General features: G+C 37.9%; 1 protein-coding gene across 1 annotated transcript in view; it reads left to right on the top strand.

The window, feature by feature from the left end:
* The window catches only part of LOC123518657 (histone-lysine N-methyltransferase 2C-like), a gene marked incomplete in the record, with an annotated part of 371,622 nt that overhangs the window by 21,281 nt on the left and 327,336 nt on the right, over nt 1-23,005 (top strand). The window contains 3 exon segments of the mRNA XM_045279595.1: nt 10,753-11,209; nt 12,543-12,689; nt 13,888-13,980. Of these exon segments, the coding sequence (XP_045135530.1) occupies nt 10,753-11,209; nt 12,543-12,689; nt 13,888-13,980 (697 nt within the window).

The raw sequence follows: 23,005 nt of genomic DNA, 5'->3' as shown, positions 1-23,005 counted from the left end.
AGATCTTGATAAAATATATGAGTGGAGTAAGGAGTGGCAGATGGAATTTAATATAGACAAGACCCATGTTATAAAAATGGGAAGAAGTAGATACAGACCAAACTGGGATTACAGGCTGGGTGATGTGAAAATTAAAGAGACCAATGAGGAGAAAGACTTAGGAGTAGCCGTGCAAAACACTTAGTCACCGGAGAAACACATTAACAAGATTTATGGGAAAACATATAACATGCTTCAAAATATTGGCCTTGCGTTCCACTACCTAGATGAAGGAATGATGAAGAAGATATTATGTACCTTAATAAGACCCCAGTTAGAATATACAGCTTGTGTCTGGTCACTGAATATGAAGAAAAATGTGAAGAAGGTAGAAAGGATACAGAGGCTGGCAACAAGGATGGTACCAGGACTTAGGGAGTTAGACTATGAGGAAAGACTGAGGAAGCTGGGGCTGACCACATTAGAAGAGAAAAGAACAAGAGGAGACATGATAACTATGTATAAATTGGTGAACAAGATTGACATACTGGACAGAGAGTTGATAAAGGTGACCACAAGTAATCATCTCCGAGGACATGGAAAAAGCTAATAAAGACATCTGTCTAAATGACGTGAGAAAATACAGTTTCCGCATCGTAGCATTGATAAGTGGAATAAACTGAGCAGTGATGTTGTTGACGCTGTGTGTGTCAATCAGATGAAAGAGAGATATGACAGGAATGGACAAGGAGACAGGACACAGAGAGCTTAGCTCGGGCCCTGTAATACACAAATAGGTAAATACACACACACACACACACACACACACACACACACACACACACACACACACACACACACACACACACACACACACACACACACACACACACACACACAGAGACGAGAGGAAGATAATAGCTGAGAATCAGCTGATCTTCACTACCTTTTTTGGGTTTGCAGTGGCCTGGGCGAAAAGTGTGGACTCATTTTTTTTTTTCATGAATACAGTGTTAAATAATGAGTGAGAAAGAGATTCCATCTAAATGCAGGTATGTGACAAGGGAAAGATTGAAAGCTGATTATGACAATGTTGGTGAGGGAGAAAGAGAATTTGAAGGCTTTGATACGGCGCAAACTTTACAATTTGATAGAGTCTTGACTATCGAACATAAATTAGATGAATTGATAAAAGAGAGTATGGGAATGAAAGAGAATGAAGAACAGGATAAAGAGCTCCAGAAATTGAAAGAAAAGATAAAAAGAGTGGAAGAAAACGAAACTAGGCTAAGAACCGAAAATGAAGAATTAAAAGTCCAAATAGCGAACTACAAGAAATTGATGGAAGAAGGACTTGGTAAAGCTGAGAAAGAAAAAGAGAAGCTAAAAGATCTAGTTAACAAAGAAGAAGAAAGAGTACAAGACGTGATTAAAAAAGAAGTACAAGCATGGAAAATCCAAGATAAGAAAGACAAGGAATCATTTCAAGAAGTATTTCAAGAACAGTTAAAAGAAAGAGATGAAAATATGACAAGCAAAATGATAGGAGTCCTCAAGAAAAAAGAAAATTTAGTAAGAGAAATTGCAGAAAAAAAGAAGAGTGTAATTATTTTTGGACTGAAAGAAAAAAAATGTTATATATAGACCAAGAAGGGAAAAGATGAAATGAAATCTAAAAGACCTACTAAAACATCTGAATGACGAGGATAGACAGAACTTAGAAGAGGAAGTAGAAGAAATCCATAGAATGGGACCATATCAAGAAGGAACAGTGAGACCAATTAAGATATTACTAAAATCACAAGCAGCAGCAGAAGAAGTACTATATAGAAAAACAAGACTCAGAGAAACAGAAGGTTGGAAAGATATATATATATATATATATATATATATATATATATATATATATATATATATATATATATGTATATAAAGTAAAATAGAAACGAGGAGGAAAGGAAGAGACACAATGAACTGGTGGCAGAAGCAAGAGAAAAAAATAATGAAAGGTCAGAGGAGGAGAAGGCATTTTTTTGGAGAATTATAGGAGACAGGATAAGGAAATGGTATATAAAAGAGAAATAAGAGAAAAAAATGGAGCAAGTTTAACTAAAAATGATAAGAACAAGAGATTAAAAATGATGTATACAAACATAGATGGGATTTTATCTAGTAAATTAGAATTAAGAGATTACATAAAGAAAGAAGAACCAGATATTGTATGCCTGGTGGAAACAAAGTTAAATGAGGTAATAGAAATGGACATAGATAAAAGGTATAATATATGGAGGAGAGACAGAGTGGGTAAAGGAGGAGGAGGAGTCAAGATGATGTTAAGGAAGGAGATAGTGGTAAATCAAGTGGAGTTTGGGGAAGGAAAATCAGAAATACTCTATGTTAAGATACATATTAATAAAAAGGAGTTAACAATCATTGGAACATATGTGCCACCAGAAACAAACTCATGGACTAACCAAGAATATAGAGACATGATAGATGACACAATAAGGAGTCTTACAAGAATCATTAAGGAAAGGAGAAAAGTGATATTGGTAGGAGATTTCAACTGTAAGGAGGTAGACTGGGAAAATTATGAAAGTGGTATGGGGGAAGATGCCTGGGGAGATAGATTCCTGAACCTAATGATAGATAATTTGATGGTCCAAAGAGTAAAGGAAAACACAAGATTCAGAGGAAACGATGAGCCGGCAAGATTAGACCTAGTTTTTACAAGAGATATACCAATTAACGATGATATAAGATACAAGTGCCCATTGGGAAAGAGTGACCATGTAATATTAGAAATGGATATAGAAGAAGGAAAGGAAGATAGAGATGAATCATACAAAGGAGACCGATTAAATTACAGAAAGGCTGATATTGAGAATCTCAAGAACTATTTTAAAACGTAAACTGGGAGGAGATGGAAAACTCATTAACGGTTCAAGAGAAATATAACTTATTTTTGGAAATATACAAAACTGGGGTCAGGAATATGTCCCAAAATATAGACCTAAAGAAGAAGGAAAGAAAGATTGGTTTAATGCAAGATGTGCTAGGGCAAAGGAGAAACGAGATGGAGCATGGAAAAGGTGGAGAAGAAACAGAAATCCAGAAAATAAGGAAAACTTCAAAACAGCAAGAAATGAATATGCTAAGGTGAGAAAGGAAGAAGAAAGGAACTATGAAAAGGACATTGTCGAAAAATGTAAGGAACAACCAAAATTGTTCTACAGATTCATAAATGGAAAAATAAGACAAAAAGAAACAATAGAAAGGTTAAAAGGAGAAAACGGAATGGTGGAAGACCCAAACAGCATGGCAGAACTGTTAAATAGTAAATTTCATGAGGTCTTTACTAAGGAATCCAAATTTGAAAGACCACAGGGTAATAGAGAGACTCTATATGAAAGAGATTAAAGTATCCAAGCTTGAAATAAAAAAAGTTGATGACGGAACTAGATGAGGAAAAGGCAATGGGACCGGATGAAGTCTCAGGCAGAATACTGAAAGAATGTAGGGAAGAACTAGCAAGTCCAATATACAACATCATAAAATGCTCAATTGAAAATGGAACAGTGCCAGTGGAGTGGAAAAGAGCTGAGGTGGTTCCCATATATAAGAGTGGAAGGAAGGAAGAACCTTTAAATTACAGACCGGTATCACTAACTAGTGTAATATGCAAGATGTGTGAAAAAGTAATAAAGAAGCAATGGATTGAGTTTCTTGAAGACAACAAAATATTATCAAATAGCCAATTTGGTTTTAGAAAAGGTCGGTCATGTGTAACAAATTTATTGAGTTTCTACTCTAGAATAGTTGATAAAGTACAAGAGAGAGAGGGATGGGTTGACTGTATTTATTTAGATTTAAAAAAGGCATTTGATAAAGTGCCACATATGGAAGTTAGAGGAGAAGGGTGGCTTAAAAGGAAGCACACTGAGATGGATGAAGAATTACTTAGGGGGAGAGAAATAAGGACGATAGTTAAAGATATGAAGTCCAAGTGGAGAACAGTAGACAGCGGAGTGCCACAGGGGTCAGTATTGGTGCCAATACTTTTTCTCGTATATATAAATGACATGCCAGAGGGAGTGAACAGCTACATAAATCTGTTTGCAGACGATGCGAAACTGTGCAGAGTCATTAAACAAAAAGAGGATTGTGAAATACTACAGGAAGACTTAAACAAGATCTGGAAATGGAGCAAAAAATGGGAGATGGAATTCAACGTGGACAAAAGCCATGTCATGGAAATGGGAAAAAGTGAAAGACGACCAGTGGGAATCTATAAGATGGGAGATGGAGTAGAACTAGAAAAAGTAAAAAAAGGAAAAGGACTTGGGAGTGACAATGGAAGAAAATAATCAACCGGTAAGCCATATTGGTAGAATTTTCAGAGAGACGTATAATTTTCTAAGGAATATTGGAGTAGCATTTCACTATATGGACAAGGAAATGATGAAGAAATTGATAAGTACTAAAATAAGACCTAGATTGGAATATGCAGGAGTTGTGTGGACTCCCCATAAAAAGAAACACATAAGAAAATTAGAGAGACTAAAAAAAATGGCTACAAGAATGGTTCCAGAATTTAAAGGGATGACATATGAAGAGAGACTAAAGGCTATAGATCTACCAACCTTGGAACTGAGAAGAGAGAGAGGAGATCTGATACAAGTTTATAAATTGATTAACAGAATGGATGAAGTGGATAATGAGAAACTGATCCTGAGAGAAGAATATGACTTTAGAAGCACAAGATCGCATAGTAAGAAACTAAGGAAGGGACGATGTCTGAGAGATGTTAAAAAATATGGTTTCCCGCAAAGATGTGTTGAGACTTGGAACAGTTTGATTGAGGAAGTGGTGTCAGCAAAGAGTGTACATAGTTTTAAAGAAAAATTGGATAAGTGTAGATATGGAGACAGGACCACACGAGTATAAAGCCCAGGCCCTGTAAAATTACAACTAGGTAAATACACACACACACACACACACACACACACACACACACACACACACACACACACACACACACACACACACACACACACACACACACACACACACACACACACACACACACACACACAGGGGTCAGTATTGGCACCAATACTTTTCCTCATTTATATTAACGACATGCCAGAAGGAGTGAACAGCTACATAAATCTGTTTGCAGATGATACGAAACTGTGCAGAGTTATAAAGCAAAAGAGGATTGTGAAATACTGCAAGAAGACCTAAATAAGATCTGGGAATGGAGTAAAAGTGGAAATGGAATTCAATGTGAACAAAAGCCATGTCATGGAAATGGGAAAGAGTGAAAGACGACCTGTGGTAATCTATAAGATGGGAGATGGAGTAGAACTGGAGAAAGTTAAATAGGAAAAGGACTTAGGAGTGATGATGGAAGAAAACAATCAACCAGTAAGCCATATTGATAGAATTTTTAGAGAAACATATAATTTGCTAAGGAATATTGGAGTAGCATTTCACTACATGGACAAAGAAAAGATGAAAAAATTGATATGTACTATAATAAGACCCAGATTGGAATATGCAGGAGTAGTGTGGACCCCTCATAAAAAGAAACACATAAGGAAATTGGAGAGGCTACAAAAAATAGCTACAAGAATGGTTCCAGAATTTGAAGGGATGACACATGAGGAGAGACTAAAGGCTATGGATCTACCAACCCTGGAACAAAGAAGGGAGAGAGGAGACCTGATACAAATTTTTAAATTGATCAACGGAATGGACCAAGTGGATAATGAGAAACTGATCCTGAGAGAACATGACATCCGAAGCACAAGATCGCATAATAAAAAGCTGAGAAAAGGAAGATGTCTGAGAGATATTAAAAAATATAGTTTTCCGCAGAAATGTATTGAGACATGGAACAGTTTAAATGAAGAAGTAGTGTCTGCAACGAGTGTGCATACTTTTAAAGTAAGATTGGATAAGTGTACATATGGAGACGGGGCCACACGAGCATAAAGCCCAGGCCTTGTAAAACTACAACTAGGTAAATACACACACACACACACACACACACACACACACACACACACACACACACACACACACACACACACACACACACACACACACACACAGAATTAGATATATGTTAGTTATGTACAGAATCCCTGTTAAGCACCAATAAAATTTTTTTCATTTGTAAATTCTTCATTTTATTTTCTAAGAGGAAAAATTCATATAATCATTATAATGTTATGTTCTGAAAGAGGTATTTTTTACTACTTAAAGTATCATAACATAGAACAGCAAACACATCTAAAAAATTTCATTTGAAAATTCTCCATTTCAATAGTTTTTTTTTTCTTTTTCTATTTCTCAAGAAAAAAATCCTTGGCTTGTTATGTTTTAGCTACAAAATTGAATATTTTTTTTATTTCCACGTTTTCTAAATTAATATAGATAAAACAAACTGAATATGAAATTAATAAGAATCATATGGTTTACTATTCTGTTCTGAGATGGTTGTTTTAATTATTTTCTTTATTTCATGTAATAAAAGTTTCCGGACCTATGCATACATTAGAACTTGTCTAATTGGACCTTTACTTATAATAGTTGAGTAGCCCTGCTCTAGATGTCATGGTTGCCAAAATATCTGAGGTTGAATGAGGTAGTATCATCGGTTTACGTGGCCTTGCATCCGATCGGGTTCAGTGGCCTTTGCTAGAGGGAGAGAAAATGGGCATCTTGTATCGTCTCTCTCTCTCTCTCTCTCTCTCTCTCTCTCTCTCTCTCTCTCTCTCTCTCTCTCTCTCTCTCTCTCTCTCTCTCTCTCTCTCTCTCTCTCTCTCTCTCTCTCATTCTCTCTCTCTCTGTTCTGAGACCCCTCTCATTCAAAAGTTGTCTCCCCGTAACATGGCAAGAGACCCGAGGTATAGAAGTAAGGCGTGTGGGAGAGGTGGCGGAATCAGACACAGTGAAATCACTGTCGCTCCCACCACCCATCTTTGGTGACACAGTGACATAAAGCATATGTTTATTCCTGATGTTTGTTGCCAGCTCACAAGCAAAGAAAATGGGAAGAAAATAGCCAAAATATAGCCGTAAAAAGCCTAAACGTCTATTGAGTCTTGCGTGATGAACGTCTATTGATGTGTCCCGAGTTTTGCAGGTTAAGTTGTTATTTTGGGCAATATAGTTAATCTATATCATGCATACAATAAAAATTGGATTTATCTTATATTAAATCTATATTTGGTTGGTGTTTAAAGCATGTTAATTTTCTTTTTTTGGGGGGGGTGTAAATTCATATCACAAGAATGAATTAATTCTATTTCCATTAATTTTTATGGGAAAATTGATTTGATATGATTTTTTTTTTTATATATACAACAATCGTTACTGAACGAATTAAAATCTTATGTCGAGGTACCATTGTATATATATATATATATATATATATATATATATATATATATATATATATATATATATGTATGTATGTATGTACTATGTATGAATAATGAAAATATTATGGCCATGGAGGAAGAACAGAAACTGGAAGAAAGGTCTGTAACAAAAGGAATTAAATTTCAAGAGTTATACAGCAGACGATGACTGAGAAAAAGATTTATCAAATGTTGCAGTAAACATAATCATTGAAAAGGAAACTTGGATGAGAGATGTATTTGAAAAGGAAAATTGTGTAGTGTTATTCAGAATGAAAGAAGGAATTGCTGATTAAACATAGAAGGGAAAAGATTGAGAGAAAAGTAACAGAGAATTGTGAGAAAGACAGTGACTACCTGAGCTGCAAGAAGTATATAGGATGTGAAAATACAATGAGGGAAAAAATTGGTTTTTGTATGTAGATTAGATTTAGGTCACAGGATGCAGCTGTGGGAGTTATAGTAAAAGCATGAGAACTGGCAAATCAAAACAGTTAAAAAATATCTATAAGAAAGGACATTAGGTGTAAAAAAGATCATTAGAATGCCTCAATTGAAAAATTAAGCATAGGAAAAGATAAGAGCCGATTGGTTGTATAGAAAGCAGTTCTGCTCGAGTGCACTAAAATGGAAAAAGTTTGTGTTGGTTGAAAGGAGAGGAGATCAAGAACTGAAAGTTGGTTACACAAACGTTAATGATCTATTGTAACTGATGACAAAAATTAAGGACTTCTGTTGACAAGTAGAACTAGTTACAAAAGAAATGAGGATATAAAAAAGAAATTGAAACTGGACATTGGCAGTACAGTGATCTCTTATTATATTGTGCTTCACCTATCAGTACATTGTGGATTTGTACAAATACAGAATGTAAATTAGTATTGCGACTATCTCGGTATATCAAGGGTTTCTGCTTCTGATTGAAATTTTGATTTTCATAAAATTGGATAATTTCTCTTGAAAGAGGCATTTTCTAACATAAAAAGAAATAAATTGATAATTAAGAAATATAATAGTACAGTAGTGTACTTGAGACATTAATTGAAAAAATATTAAATGAACCACGTATACTGCAGATGGCTAAATAAAGAAGTGCTTGCACTGTGTGGAAAAGGAAGCTTGGCTTAGTCTTCCCAGATGGTTTTGTACATGCCACATTATTGGCCATTAGAGGAAACATGACCAATGAAGGCATGGCTTGCTGTTCTGTATCCTGGGCATTGATTGGCTTTGTGACCGTAGCCTCAGTTCTCAGCAATGAAGCTCTCAGCATCCCTGCAGGAGTTGCTGATACAAAGTCACCTGTAGCATCAAGGTCAAGATCATCTCGACATTCAGTTCACTCTGAATGCATGCATCCATAGCATCGTGCAGCAGCCTTAATTGTGTCGTGTAGTGTTATTTTGGCTTTTTTGTGTTAAATTGTGACTTTATTTGATAGAATGTGTGAAGATGTAAAGAGAGAAGAAGAAAAGGCATGAAATAACTTGAGAAAAAGATGATTTATGAAGGAACTGCATAAAAAAGAAAAATGACTATGTCAGGACATAGAGAATAAATTAAAAGAAAAATTTGAAGAGATTAATAGAAGAACATCAAAATCACCTTAGATTATGGTTCCCTGTGGTGTAATGAGGTATACAACAAGCAAATATTCAGAAAAGTGTTTGAAAGCCCTGCAGCAAACTGCAGGATGTCACAAGTGCTACAAGAATGCAAAATATACTTCCTCATGTTGAAAGGGTTAAGTAGTAAAAAAAAATTCCTTTTAGTCAGAGAAGTTAAGGGAAAGGTATGCAGTACTGATGGATTAGATAATGAATTGAAAGTCTTAACCAGATGGTGGAAAAATTAGAAGATTCAAGAGCAGTACTACAAGAATGCAAAATATGCTTGCTTGTATTGAAAGAGTTAAGTAGTAAAAAAATTCCTTTTAGTCAGAGTAGTTAAGTGACAGGTATGCAGTACTGATGGATTAGATAGTGAATTGAAAGTCTTAACCAGATGGTGGAAATATTAGAAGATTCAAGAGCAAGTTAAATTATTGTGTACTTAAATGCATTATCCAACTTTGGAATGAAAATGAGGATAGAGAAAGTAGGAGGAAAGAGAATAGGGAGTACTGTCAGTTGTCTCAGATACCTCTATTTCAGAGAGGAAAAGAAAATGAGCTTTAGTAGAGATGTTGTGTTCTGTAGATTGAAAATTAAATCTAAGACTGCGAATGAGTCAGTTGTCTCAGATACCTCTATTTCAGAGAGGAAAAGAAAATGAGCTTTAGTAGAGATGTTGTGTTCTGTAGATTGAAAATTAGATCTAAGACTGTGAATGATGTTTAAGTTAATGAAAAAAAGAGTTGATGGGGGGGGTTTCAAGAAACTTAAGTTTAATTTGAGAAGAGCAAACTCTGAACTCCCTGGAACTCCCTGCGTGCTTCTTTATTTCCATCTTCCTTGACTTCTTTTAAGAGGGAGATTTCAAGACATTTGTCCCTGAATTTTGGATAACTCATGACTTTTAAGGGAACTGGCAATCCAGTAGGTTTCTCTCTCTCTCTCTCTCTCTCTCTCTCTCTCTCTCTCTCTCTCTCTCTCTCTCTCTCTCTCTCTCTCTCTCTCTCTCTCTCTCTCTCTCTCTCTCTCTCTCTCTCTCTCTCTCTCTCTCTCTCTCTCTCTCTCTCTCTCTCTCTCTCTCTCTCTCTCTCTCTCTCTCTCTCTCTCTCTCTCTCTCTCTCTCTCTCTCTCTCTCTCTCTCTCTCTCTCTCTCTCTCTCTCTCTCTCTCTCTCTCTCTCTCTCTCTCTCTCTCTCTCTCTCTCTCATGTTTTGTTTCCCTTAGCTAGTCACCTCTCCTGCATAAAAAAAAAAAAAAATAAAAAAATAAACTACCTTGGGATATTTATGGTCCCCTACCAAGAAGGGGACTCCGAGGCTGGTCAAGAAGTCACCATATCTAATTCTAAAATTTTAGTGGTGGGTGTGTGTATATCTAGATACATATAGTTTTGTGTGAAGAAAGTCTTTAGAGGGTACCGGTAGGGTATGGCTGCCCCTTAGTGTTATGAGACACAAAGGGAAATGTTCAGTGAGGTCACACTGACTTTTAATGATAAATTCACAGCATTCCCTTATCCATTGTTTTAGACCTCATTGGGAGTAATTATTGTTTCAGCAGGTACATATCTATATTATTGTCATTTCTTAGGTTTTGAATAGATGACTACTTTGGATTGTTTTGTATTATTTTAGAAAAGAGTAACTTATGTAATTACAAAATGTGGAGTGAAAATTTCATGTGTATTTCTTTACTTTGTGTTTCATTCCAAGATGTCTCTCATTTCAGGTCCCACATCCTCAACAAACACAAATGTGGGAGGCAGAATAGAAGAGAAGATGGAAGTTGATGACCCTCTTCTCTTACCCTCCTTAGCTTCTCTGCCTTCTAGCTCCTCTATAACAATCACCAAAGCTTCAGTAGCTCAGCAGCGATCTTCTCAATCTCCATCCTCATCTTCCACTCCATGCTCCACAACTGCACATATTCCCAGTTCACATCCTTCTGTATCCAGAACTCTGCCATCAACTTCATCTTGTGACTCCATTTCTTCAGCCAATAGAGCAGTTCTAGGTCCTGATATGATGCCTACTATCCCACTTGTGCCAGTTCAGGTCCCTTGTGGCCGGGGTAGCATAGTTTCTCTCCCAAAAGTCCGTGGTCGTCCCAAGGGAATGCCTCTCAGCCCATCAAGAGGTGGTAACATTCATATAAGAAGAGGAATGAAAATTAGAAGAATTGGCTTGTAAGTAACTAACATAATTGATTTTGTGGTTTTGTGGAAATTGAATTAGTTAAGAGGATTTTGTGATTACTGAAGCTTGTTTAATTTTGGTCACTTAGTTTTACTCTTTATGTACTAAGTTTTGACTCTTCACTTTTTTAGCATTTTGTTCAGAAATGTGTTCTTGTTAAGAAGTTAGGGTTGGATTTTTCTCTTAAGAGAAATGTTTAGTCATTAAAAATAATGACCAGTTTCATGTCTCCTTATTTTGTTGTTTATTGATTTTTGTTATTATTATTATTAATATTATTATTATTATTATTATTTATTTATTTATTTATTTATTTATTTATTTATTTGTATTGGAGATTGTGAATTGTTGAAGTAGCTTTTAGCAAACTATAGGTTACATGTTCCATTTTAAGGTGCTATCCTTCATTCTTATAAATGAATTGATATATAATTTCCCAGCAAGAAAATTGAGAGTTTAGCAGATTTGGATTTTATATATTATGGTGATGGTGTCGGTGAGATATTTTTTTTTTTTGCTCTTATATACATAGTCATATGTAACCCTGCTTTGGGAGCAGTTATAGCCATTGGCACTGCCTTTACTATCATAACCACTGACACCTCTGATGTACTGTGATAAACTTAATATCTTTTTCCACTCTTGCTTTGAAATTATTCCCAAGTTCACTTCTTTGTCACTATTATTCTGCTCTCACTCCTCATGGATGATGCTTAAAGATGAAAATAAGCAAGACTTCCTAATCTTGATCTTAATGTTAAAGGCAGATTGCTGGATGAAAATGCCAACTGTTGAACAAGTCATTGGGTGATAACCCTTGCAGATAAAGATAAAATGGTCACAGCCATATGTTTTCCATGCAGCATTTAACCATTACATCAAAATTTTCTGCTTTCTTATTTGGAAATTATATGTTTTTAACATGAAGCTACAGAGAAATTCATAATGTGTATGGCATATGTATTTTTGTGATCTTGATGTTACTGGTATTTAGATTAATGTTATCTATAGCATCAAGATCAAGATTCAAGGGAGGTCATAATCACCAATTGCCATCGTAAATTTTAAACATGGAAAGCTCTCCTTAGCCCCCTCCTCTCTCTCTCTCTCTCTCTCTCTCTCTCTCTCTCTCTCTCTCTCTCTCTCTCTCTCTCTCTCTCTCTCTCTCTCTCTCTCTCTCTCTCTCTCTCTCTCTCTCTCTCTCTCTCTCTCTCTCTCTCTCTCTCTCTCTCTCCTGTATGTTCATAGAAATGTTTTATTCTTGAGTGTCTCTTGAGGAGGGAACAGGCAGTGTTATGTATGAACATTGTTTACCTTTGGCAGACGTGGGCGTGGAGGACGACGGTTAAACCACAGTATGTCTCTTGAAGAGAGAGGAGGACTCATAGGAGAGGATTCTCCTCTTCCTCTTGATGATGATGCATATGTGCAGGATGACATGTTGATGGCACCCACATACCAAGACCGATGGTAAGTAAGGCTTCTAAAGTAGAGTTATGTTGAGAATTCAGGCCATTGCATTCCTTTTCCTTATCTCTTTCTGTGCTCTTAAAGATGCTATATTAAGAAAATATTCAAAATAATTCTTGAGTAGAGGAACCATTGCTTCATATGCTGCATATTAAAAAGAAAATGACGACTTTATGTAATGTATTGTATATCTTGTTTTGTTATACAATTATCAGTTCAGTGATGACAGCTCATTAATTATTCCTTTTCATGGGGCTTTCCCTAAAAATGCCTAAATCTGCATGTTTTCATGTGCTGGTCTGTCAAATGTTTCCTTAGCATCAAACACATCATTGATTGTTGCACATTTATCATGTAGACCTCTCATAATGCTGTTGTTATAGATTTAGATATTGTCTTCCTATCTCACAGTTGCTCTAAATTAGATATAATCAACCTATCCCACAGGCAAACCATGATATTGGTTTTGGTTCAATTAAATGCTTTTGATATATCTGAGGCAAGTGATTTTTTTTTTTTTTTTTTTTTTAAATCTAAAAGAGACTCCTAAGGAAAATTAGGAGAGAGTCATCTGAGTGGCCTTGACAGAACTCTACTGGTGATGAAACAAAGTTGATAATTATTGTAATTTTTAAAACTTCAGAAGGGCAGCAAATTAAAGCAATCAGACTAGTTTGAAGGATTAGAAAAGTAAACATTTTTAGGAACTGGTTGAATATAGGGAAACTTTCAGCAAGAAGGAAAGGTGTGTTGACAAAGAGTTGGAAGAATTAGTTCAGGCCAAGGTGCAAGTTTGGAGATACAGTTCTGGAGAACAATGGGATGGATGCCATTAGCTTCATAAGCAGGCCAATGAGAGTATAGAAAACATCAGTGTGAGATCCTAATGGATGGCATGAAATAGTCGGAGGAAGAGAGTGTGGAGGAATCCCACTTCTCATCAGGTAAAGAGTAGCAGCTGAAAAAAGAATATCAAATTGGGTCATGCAACTCTACATTCTATAGCAAGTTTTTTTTTATTTCTTGCATGTATTTATTTTTTTATTGGATCTACATAGATATAACAAGGCTATCTCTTCTTGAAAGAGGGTATCCAAGCTAAGACTTACGTAATTTTCATTCACGCCCATTCTGACTATTTTCTTAGCCAATTGGCCCTCAGCAAAGGAGAGAAAGTACTTGTGCCCTCACTTTACAGGGATCAACCACACGGCCTGGACAGTTTGGTCCGGAACAAGGCTCCTTCAAAGCAAGTACACTCCCCTACCACACCTGATTGCCTCCCAACTGTGTAAGACTTGTGTGCAGTACCTTTTTTTGTGGCCACAGGGCTGTCATTCCTCATGCATTTGCAACTGCTCTCTATTTGTTTCTGTAATGCAGTTCTACTTTTCTCCAGTGTTATTCCTCTTCTCCTCAGTTCTTAAGGGTAGGGATGTTGCTGTAAGTTGCTTATCCATGCACAGCAGTATTTAAAACGTTTTAATTTAAGGCTGTATTTCCTTTATGATCTTCACAGCTCTGAGTGAGTGAATTGGTTTAAATTTAAGAGCATCTCTTTCATCCATCTTTCCTCTTTAATCCTTCACAAACTCAAAGTTTTTCGGACTTGTGTTTTTTTCTATAGTGACAAGATGAAGCAGAGTAGCTTTCTTCTCGCAGCTGACTTGTATAGTAAACTCCATTTATGTTGGGGAACTCAGTTTTCCCACAAAGAACAATGTTTACAGTTGGGATTAGGATCCTTGATAGTGAGAAATTCCAGCTTCACAATTCATTTCTGATAGTGAATAGTATTTTGTCAACACCATGAGTACCAGAGTATGATAGAAACTTTTAAGTTTTCACTCTTCATCAAGGAAATACTTTTCTGTATACTTTCGTCTTTATGGAAGATATTTGACAGGGAAATAAACTTTTCTGTATTCTGTCATCCTTCCTTTCACTTCTCTGCCACCTCACACAATGCTGTGTAGGTAATGGCTTATCCACTTCCCCATGATGCTTGTGGATTTGGTTACTTGCAGAATTTCAGTAGTTGATATGAAAAATACTAAATATTGAGAATAAAATGATCAGAAGTAGATAATAGATTTGTTTGAGTGGCGCGTAACTGCATGTTTGCACATACAGCCGCAATAATGCTCTACTTTATGGCAATTCTCAGTCAGGCAATATCCACTTACTATCCACATCTACTTGGCTTTTAACCCCTTCGCGCCAGATGTTAAAAAAGCCCGTCTATGATATACGGGTGGTAGTGCCGCGCGCCCGAGCGGGGAACTCTTGCAAGCTTGTCATAATTGTCTTTGTGTATTATGCTGCTATTTTTTAGTCACTATATCGCCTTCGAAGAGGAAAGTGGACGCTTCTCTCTTTGGAGAAAGAGAGAGAGAGAGAGAGAGAGAGAGAGAGAGAGAGAGTGACATTTGCTAATATTTTAGACACAAGCGGGACGCAAGTAACTTATCTTTCGAGAGAGAGAGAGAGAGAGAGAGAGAGAGAGAGAGAGAGAGATTAGAAAATTTGTTTGTGTGTGTGTGTGTGTGTGTGTGTTTTCACGAATGTTACAAGGCGGGACGCATGTAACTTATTTTTCGAGAGGGAGATGGGGAGGGAGGAAAGGGAGATGGGGAGGGAGGGAATGAAAAGAGAGAGAGAGAGAGAGAGAGAGAGAGATGGGAACAGTCTATGCCATTGGGTAATTTTAGACACAAGGTGGGATGCATGTAGCTTATCTTTAGTGATTAGTGGAGACAAGGATGGTGGGAGGAGCACTAGGATTTCAAAGACAGCATACGGCATGTATAGTTGGTATCCAACACACTATACGGGACAACTGAACTGAAGAAAGCTCAGAAAAGAAATATGACGCCTACGTAGGCGTCACCGTATTTGCTACTGGCGCTTCATGACGCCTACATAGGCGTCACCGTATTGAAGGGGTTAACAGCTCAGTGGCAGCAGTGGGATATGTCGTGATCCTGTTGCATGACGTTGTACAATATCTCTAGCTACTGGCTATAAATAGTCAAAGGTTTTTTCTATCTTTAACCTTAAAGTATGGTGATCGTTTCAGAACGATTGTAGTGTCACATGCGGAGAGGCGGGGATCGTTCCGGTAATCATGATTTTACCGCGCTAAGCGTTTTAATCTCTCCTCCTCACTATTGGTCCTGGGGCAAGTGGAGGTATCTAGCATCTTTTCTCGCTCGCCTGCTTGAGCCTTGAGACATATGTTCCTTTACAATAGGTCATCTTTTCCCATTTCGAGGCGACATCTGGCAACCTCTGTGACCCGGAGGGAGGAAACGGTACTCCGAGTGATGTTATGTCAGTGTTACTCGGTAATGACATTGAGGAGTGATGAAAATGAAGACTGATTTTTTTTATTGAGACAGAAGGAAGTGAAGACTCCACTAGTGATTCTGATAGTGATCTGGGAGACAGAGACCAACTCTCACAGCGACGTTCATAAACCTCCTCACGTAGCCTATTCCCCTCGAGCAATGCGCTGGTGTGTGTCACCCCTGGTTGCCTCTATAAGACTGTGCTTGTTAGCCAAGTCACGTGAATCCCATTGCTAATTAGAGTTGCCAGATTCCAATTATTATTGAAATTCACAATACTTGTAATATGTGGTTTCTTTTTCTTTTCCTGTTTTGCACATCATTTCATATATCTGAGTTCGCATTTTCTTGACATGAAAGTACTAAAGTTCCTACTTTTACATCAAATTCAAATGCCCAAAAGGAGAGAGAGAGAGAGAGAGAGAGTGAGTGAGTGAGTGAGTGAGTGAGTGTGGTGTTATCGGAGCTTAGGGGGTATTTCTTAGTGGCGGGTTCTGCCATGAATTTTTTTTATATGCAATAACTTTGCTCTCAGAGGTCATAACATGTTAAAAACCACATCATTGTACTCAGAATAACACAGAGAAATATGTTTTTTATAAGGAAAAAATATTTTTAGCATTTTTGACAGGTGATTTTTCCCGTTGTACCAGACGGAAAGTAAATCAACCCCCTGTACTTTAAGGGTTAATTAACAAAAATAATGTCTACATAAGATGTTCGATGCGGCGCTGACATAAAACAATCACAACTTCTGTTGCCTTCTCTGCTGCAAATCACTACAATTTCCCTTACAAACATCCAAAAGAATTACTTTAATCTCATACATATTTTCACAACAGAACGGATTCCACCTCAATGTCGTCCACTGTATCTTCATTAGCTATTACAATATCTGATCACTGTGCATTATTTATCAGTACATCTCATATATAGTACATACAACATTTCCCTCTCTGAACCAGTTACCCATATATAAGAATGACCTTCACTTGGTACATGAATGCAAACAACCAACGTGACGTACCACCAAATATATTACCATACACCTATAGGTACCTTACTCCGTTCATGAAAATGACAACGTAACACCACCAAAATATAATGACAAATTTTGATATTTCCACACAAGTAACTTCACACAACGAATCTCTTTCTCTTGGTACACATACATAGAACTATGTTAACTTTGTACACGAATACACACAAATAAATATGTTATGTAACTTATTCGTCAGAGCAACACACATGCACATACGTAGGTAGCTGTACACAAATTTCTTTACTCATAAGTGAAAACACCATTATATAACGACGTCATTATGAACCAAAGTACAAACCCGTAAATACATACTAAAATAATACCTAAACCTCATATCATGATTCCTCCTCCATTCTAATTTACCTCAAAAGACTGCACTGCAACTAAAGCTCCACTTACTGTTATATTTTGAAGTACAAGACGTTCATGCCGACCTCATTTATGCAGCCGAGGGCGGCCCGCTCAGAGCCGCTGTTGTCCTCTCTGCTTCCTCTCTCGTCTCTCTCTGACCCAATCCTCTAATATTTCCCTTCAGGAACTTATGGGGGCATTTCGTAACCCACACAACATGCCACTCAAATGTATTGTTCTCCAATCAAGTACAAGGTCACGTGAAACCCATGTGTGGTACCAACAACATCCAAGAACGACAACAACATCACAGGATGTTTACCTGACCTGGGCTATATATATCTGCCTGGGCTGGCCTGGGTCATTAACTGTTTCCTTTTGACCCTCCTGCCCTTCTTAATCTCTTTTCTGGCTGGGTACGACCACACACAGCGTACTGGCAAACTATCATACATCTATATTTCTCTATTTCTTGTTTCTTTATATTTCTCATATTTCATTTATGATGAGGGCATCCGACACAGGTAATTTTTTCCAATTTTGAAAGCCCTGCCGTATCACGCAAGCCGATAGGCTTTTGAATACATCAGTGCCTCTCATGGACAAAACGCACATCACTCACTCCCCCTACCCTTCCCTGCTCTTATTAGTTCAAAACAATAACAGTGTCCAGCAGCAGCTCGTCTTTCCTCGCTCAAAATGCCACAAAAACACCGTGCAACCAGCCCTGCAATGTCGCCTAGCATTGCTAAGAAGACCAGGAAGTGTCTTACTCTCTAAGTGAAGCTGGATATTATTCAGACACGAGAGAGGCAAGAAAACTAATAGCATTGCTCCCCACCAAGGCTTGACTTCATCTAGTGTTTCCACTATTTTCAAGTCAGCAGACTCTATTAAGAAGGCTGGTGAGACCGTATCTTCCTTGTAAGCTAAAAGAACCACCTGAAGTCATGACTGCAGTGGATAAAATAGAAAGCCTTGTGGAAATGTACATAAGTTTTGTATGCGGTACAATGATGTGTCCTTTGTTTACATTCCACAGGTTGCCAGCTAGCGTATTTCCCGCTCCACGCTCCCTCCCTTCATAAATTTAAGATCATCAACGTTATAAAGTTATGTACATACATACATTAGTGTACATTATAATGATTTAGTCTTAGATTAAACTGCTTAAATGTTTAACTTCATAATTTTTACTTTCATTAACCCTTGTGCGATGGGGTAATTATAAATTAATCATTCCCATCTGTGGGTAAAATGGTAAACTTTAAAAAATCACAGGAGATAGTTTTACTCATGAAAATTCGTTTCTCTTTGAAATTCTGAATACATTGGTGTACTTTGCAGCTTGCTACGATCTCTGACAGCTAAGTTATTGCTTATCAAATATTCCTCCAGATAGCCACGATGTAACCCGCCATGGAGAAACAACCCTCAGTGTAATACCAGCGTGCCAATTCTCTCTCTCTCTCTCTCTCTCTTTTTTTTTTTTCCCATGTGGGCTTTTCACGGGAGTTTATGGGATAAAGGGGATACTTTTTGGGTGTACCTCCTATCTCAAAGCCCACCCGCTAGGAAACCATTGCCCCGAGTGAGGAAGCCTAACCTACACTCGGACCATGGACAGGAGACCCCTTGGACCCCAAAGCACGCATGGTTCCACTGTACCACTGCAGGGCCCCCCCACCCTCTCTCTCTCTCTCTCTCTCTCTCTCTCTCTCTCTCTCTCTCTCTCTCTCTCTCTCTCTCTCTCTCTCTCTCTCTCTCTCTCTCTCTCTCTCTCTCTCTCTCTCTCTCTCTCTCTCTCTCTCTCTCTCTCTCTCTCTCTCTGGGCATATCTTTTGGGTGAAGAAATTGTACTTCCATTGAGAGAGAGAGAGAGAGAGAGAGAGAGAGAGAGAATGTGTCAGCTTGTTTTGACTCCAGGACTTTCCTACTCTCTAATCTCTCTCTCTCTCTCTCTCTCTCTCTCTCTCTCTCTCTCTCTCTCTCTCTCTCTCTCTCTCTCTCTCTCTCTCTCTCTCTCTCATTCTTTTTTCTTTCATTTTTGTCTTCACTTTCACTAAAATCCACATCACTCCCAAATGACATGTATATATCACTATCCATCTCGTTGTTGTGATATCTTCCCTCATGTGGAGGGGACGTTCCACCCGCAGTGTCATGGGGGTTGCCAGATGTCTTCTCCAAGATGGAAAGATGTGAGCCTAGACCGAGATGAAATAGCAAAACTGGCAACTCAGCTCGTGGACAGTGTTGTTGATACATACACTTGCTCTCCGACTTGAGTAAGAAAACGGGAAGTTTAAAGAAGTGGCGCGAAAAATCTTGATTACACGAACGATCACCGCTGTACGAAACGTACCGATGCGATCGTTAATGAACGACCACTGCCGCACAAGGGTTAAACCCTTTACTGTACTATGATGAACTCTATCTTTGTTTACTCTCAATGGAAATTCAAGTCAGGGATGAAACTTGTTATAATTGGTTCGCTGAATGAAAATTCACTCAACGAACATTTTTTTTTAGGAACGTAACCTGTTTGTTAAGCAGGGGTTGCCTGTGTGTTTGTGTGTGTGTGTGTGTGTGTGTGTGTGTGTGTGTGTGTGTGTGTGTGTGTGTATATATATATATATATATATATATATATATATATATATATATATATATATATATATATATACACACACACACACACACACACACACACACAGTAAGTTCTTATATGGTACAGTAATACTCCGCTTAACGAATGTTCGTCTAATGAATTTCCGGTTTAACGTACTATATAAAGTTAGACCAAAAAGTCCGCATAACGTACAACCAAATCCGTTTTAGCGAATTTTCTTGGTTTGAATTTACTGGGTGAGGGACCGAATGCGGTAGCTTCTCTGTGATTGGCTGGCTTCCCGCCTCAGTCTCTAGCGCTCCTAAAACTGGATCCAAGATTCTTTAACAACGTCAGAGCAACCTCCTGCAGCATCCATGAACGCTTGGAGGGACGGTGACAAGGTTGCTATCAGGTTGCTCTGAGATTGCTGGGAACACCACCTCTCGAGGTGGTGTTACTGTCTTGTATATGCACATATGTTCACAAAATAAAATTTCTATTAGCTTTTTACAAACCTTGCCCCCAAGAAAGGATTGTTTTGTAATGTATAAAGTGAAATCTTACATGGAATACCAAAAAATAAAGCAGAGATGAGATCAGCCACAGACGAAGCGGGAGACTCGCTTCATCCATTATAGCAGGCAATAGAAGAGTGGAAACATAAATATTGTGGTGAAAGACAACACGCAATTAAGTTATAAAGGAGTGGAAACAAATATCATGGGGAAAGACAACACGCCAAGCTAAAAGGGTCACAAGAAGAAGAAGAAGCGGCCGAGTCTATCGCTTCGTCTGTGGCTGATAACATAACATAACATAAATAATAGGATAACAAAGGGCCACCAGGGCCCATCTAGGTTATCCTGTATCAGTCGCACAGCGACCTCGTCATCAGTACTTAAAGATACACTTACTAGTACACAATACATTATATACTAATTCTAAATATTTGGCCCATTAACAGGGCTAAGTCCTGCAGCAAAATCCTCTACAATTTGTGGTCCCCATACATGGGGATCATGTCTTATTTAACTATAGTAAATTTCTTATAAAAACTATTATGCAGTGCTATACATAATTATAAATCTAATAAATTTAAGTGCTTATCTAATCTGTTTTTAAACATTGTCAAACTAGTGCTATTTACAACCGTCTCTGGCAATGCATTCCAGAAGTCTACCACTCTATGACTAAAGAAATATTTTCTTATATCTAACCTGCAGCCTTGCTTTCTAATCTTCCTGCCATGATTTCTAGTCCTATTTCCCTTCTCTAAGGTAAAGAAAGAACTCACATCTATGTAGATCTCATCTCTGCTTTATTTTTTGGTATTCCATGTAAGATTTCACTTCATGCATTACAAAACAATCCTTTCTTGGGGGCAAGGTTTGTAAAAAGCTAATAGAAATGTTGTTTTGTGAACATAAATGCGAGAATGTGAGAGAATTTGTACGTAGCTCCTCTAACTTCCAATGACTCATATGACATCATAAAAGTAGTGGTACACCGGTGGCCCAATATGCTGCCAAAGGTATATATAATTTTTTTTTTAACCCATGTGGTATGTTGGGGACCAGCCCAGAACGCATCCCCCTATTTTCATTATATCCTGTGGGAAAATTACGTCCGCTTAACGAATTTTCACTCTACGAACAGCTTTGACACCCCCTATCCTGTTCATTAAGCGGAGTATTACTGTACTTCGTTATCCGGTAAATTCACAGTTACAGTACAGGCAACCCCCACTTAACGAAGGAGTTACGTTCCTAAAAAAAACCTTCATTAAGCAAACTGATTATAAGAAGTTTAACCCCTGACTTGAATTTCCATTGAGAGTAAACAAAGCAAGAGTGCATCATAGTACAGTGAAAGGTTTAATGAAAGTAAAAATTATGAAGTTAAACATTTAGGCAGTTGAATTTAATTAAGTCATTATAATGTACACTAATGTATGTATTTACGTAACTTTATAATGTTGATTATCTTAAATGTATGAACGGAGGGAGAGTGAAACGGGAAAGACACTAACCGGCAACTTGTGGAATGTAAACAAAGGGTGCATCATTGTATCACATACAAAACTTATGTACAGTAAGCCCCTGAATTTAGCGAAACCCTTATTTAGCGACTGTCTGGAAAAAGGCCAAGCCCTCAAGTTTAGCGATTTTCTCTCATATTTAGCGAATATACCGTGCTACACTGTCTCGCCTCCCGCTCGCTCTGAGCCAATCGCGTGTCTGTTTGGCCGTGATGTCAGCCCCAAAGTGCCTCCGGCATTCTCGCTCAACATTTGAGCTATTGTGTCTGTTAATCCAGTGTGTGAACTCATTTTTTGTGCTCCCATCCTCCCTGTTTAGCGAGCTTCGCTATCACCATGGCCTCCGCTAGTGTTCGGGGGGTGCTGATTCTCGTGAAGGTGGCGATGTTGCAGCTGTAAATGGGGACTCGAAATGGGGACTGGCGGACGAAAAACTGATAGGTATTTTTCCCTATTTAAAGTAGTATTCAAATTTGGCGAAATTCCAATTTAGCGATGGTTTCGGCAGACTAATAGGAACGCTAAATGTGGGGGCTTACTATACCACATTTCCACAAGGCTTTCCATTTAATCCATTGTAGTCACGAGTTCAGGTGGTTTTTTTAGCTTGCAAGGAAGATATGGTCTCACCAGCCTTCTTAATAGAGTCTGCGAACTTGAAAATAGTAGAGACAGTAGATGGAGTCAAAATGGTGGCGAGCAATGCTATTAGTTTTCTTGCCTCTCGTGTCTGTGAATAATATCCAGCTTCACTTCGAGAGTAAGAGACTTCCTGGTCTTAGCAACGCTAGGCGACATTGCAAGGTGTTTTGGTGGTAAATTAAGCGAGGGAAGACGAGCTGCTGCAGACGCTGTTATTGTTTTGAACAGGGGCAGAGAGTGGTGGGCATGTTGTTTCACGAGAGGCACTGGTGTATTCAA

This window comes from Portunus trituberculatus, chromosome 44 (genome assembly GCF_017591435.1).
Source record: "Portunus trituberculatus isolate SZX2019 chromosome 44, ASM1759143v1, whole genome shotgun sequence".
In the NCBI taxonomy this organism is placed as follows: Eukaryota; Metazoa; Arthropoda; class Malacostraca; order Decapoda; family Portunidae; genus Portunus; species Portunus trituberculatus.
This window is presented reverse-complemented; position numbering and strand designations above follow the sequence as displayed.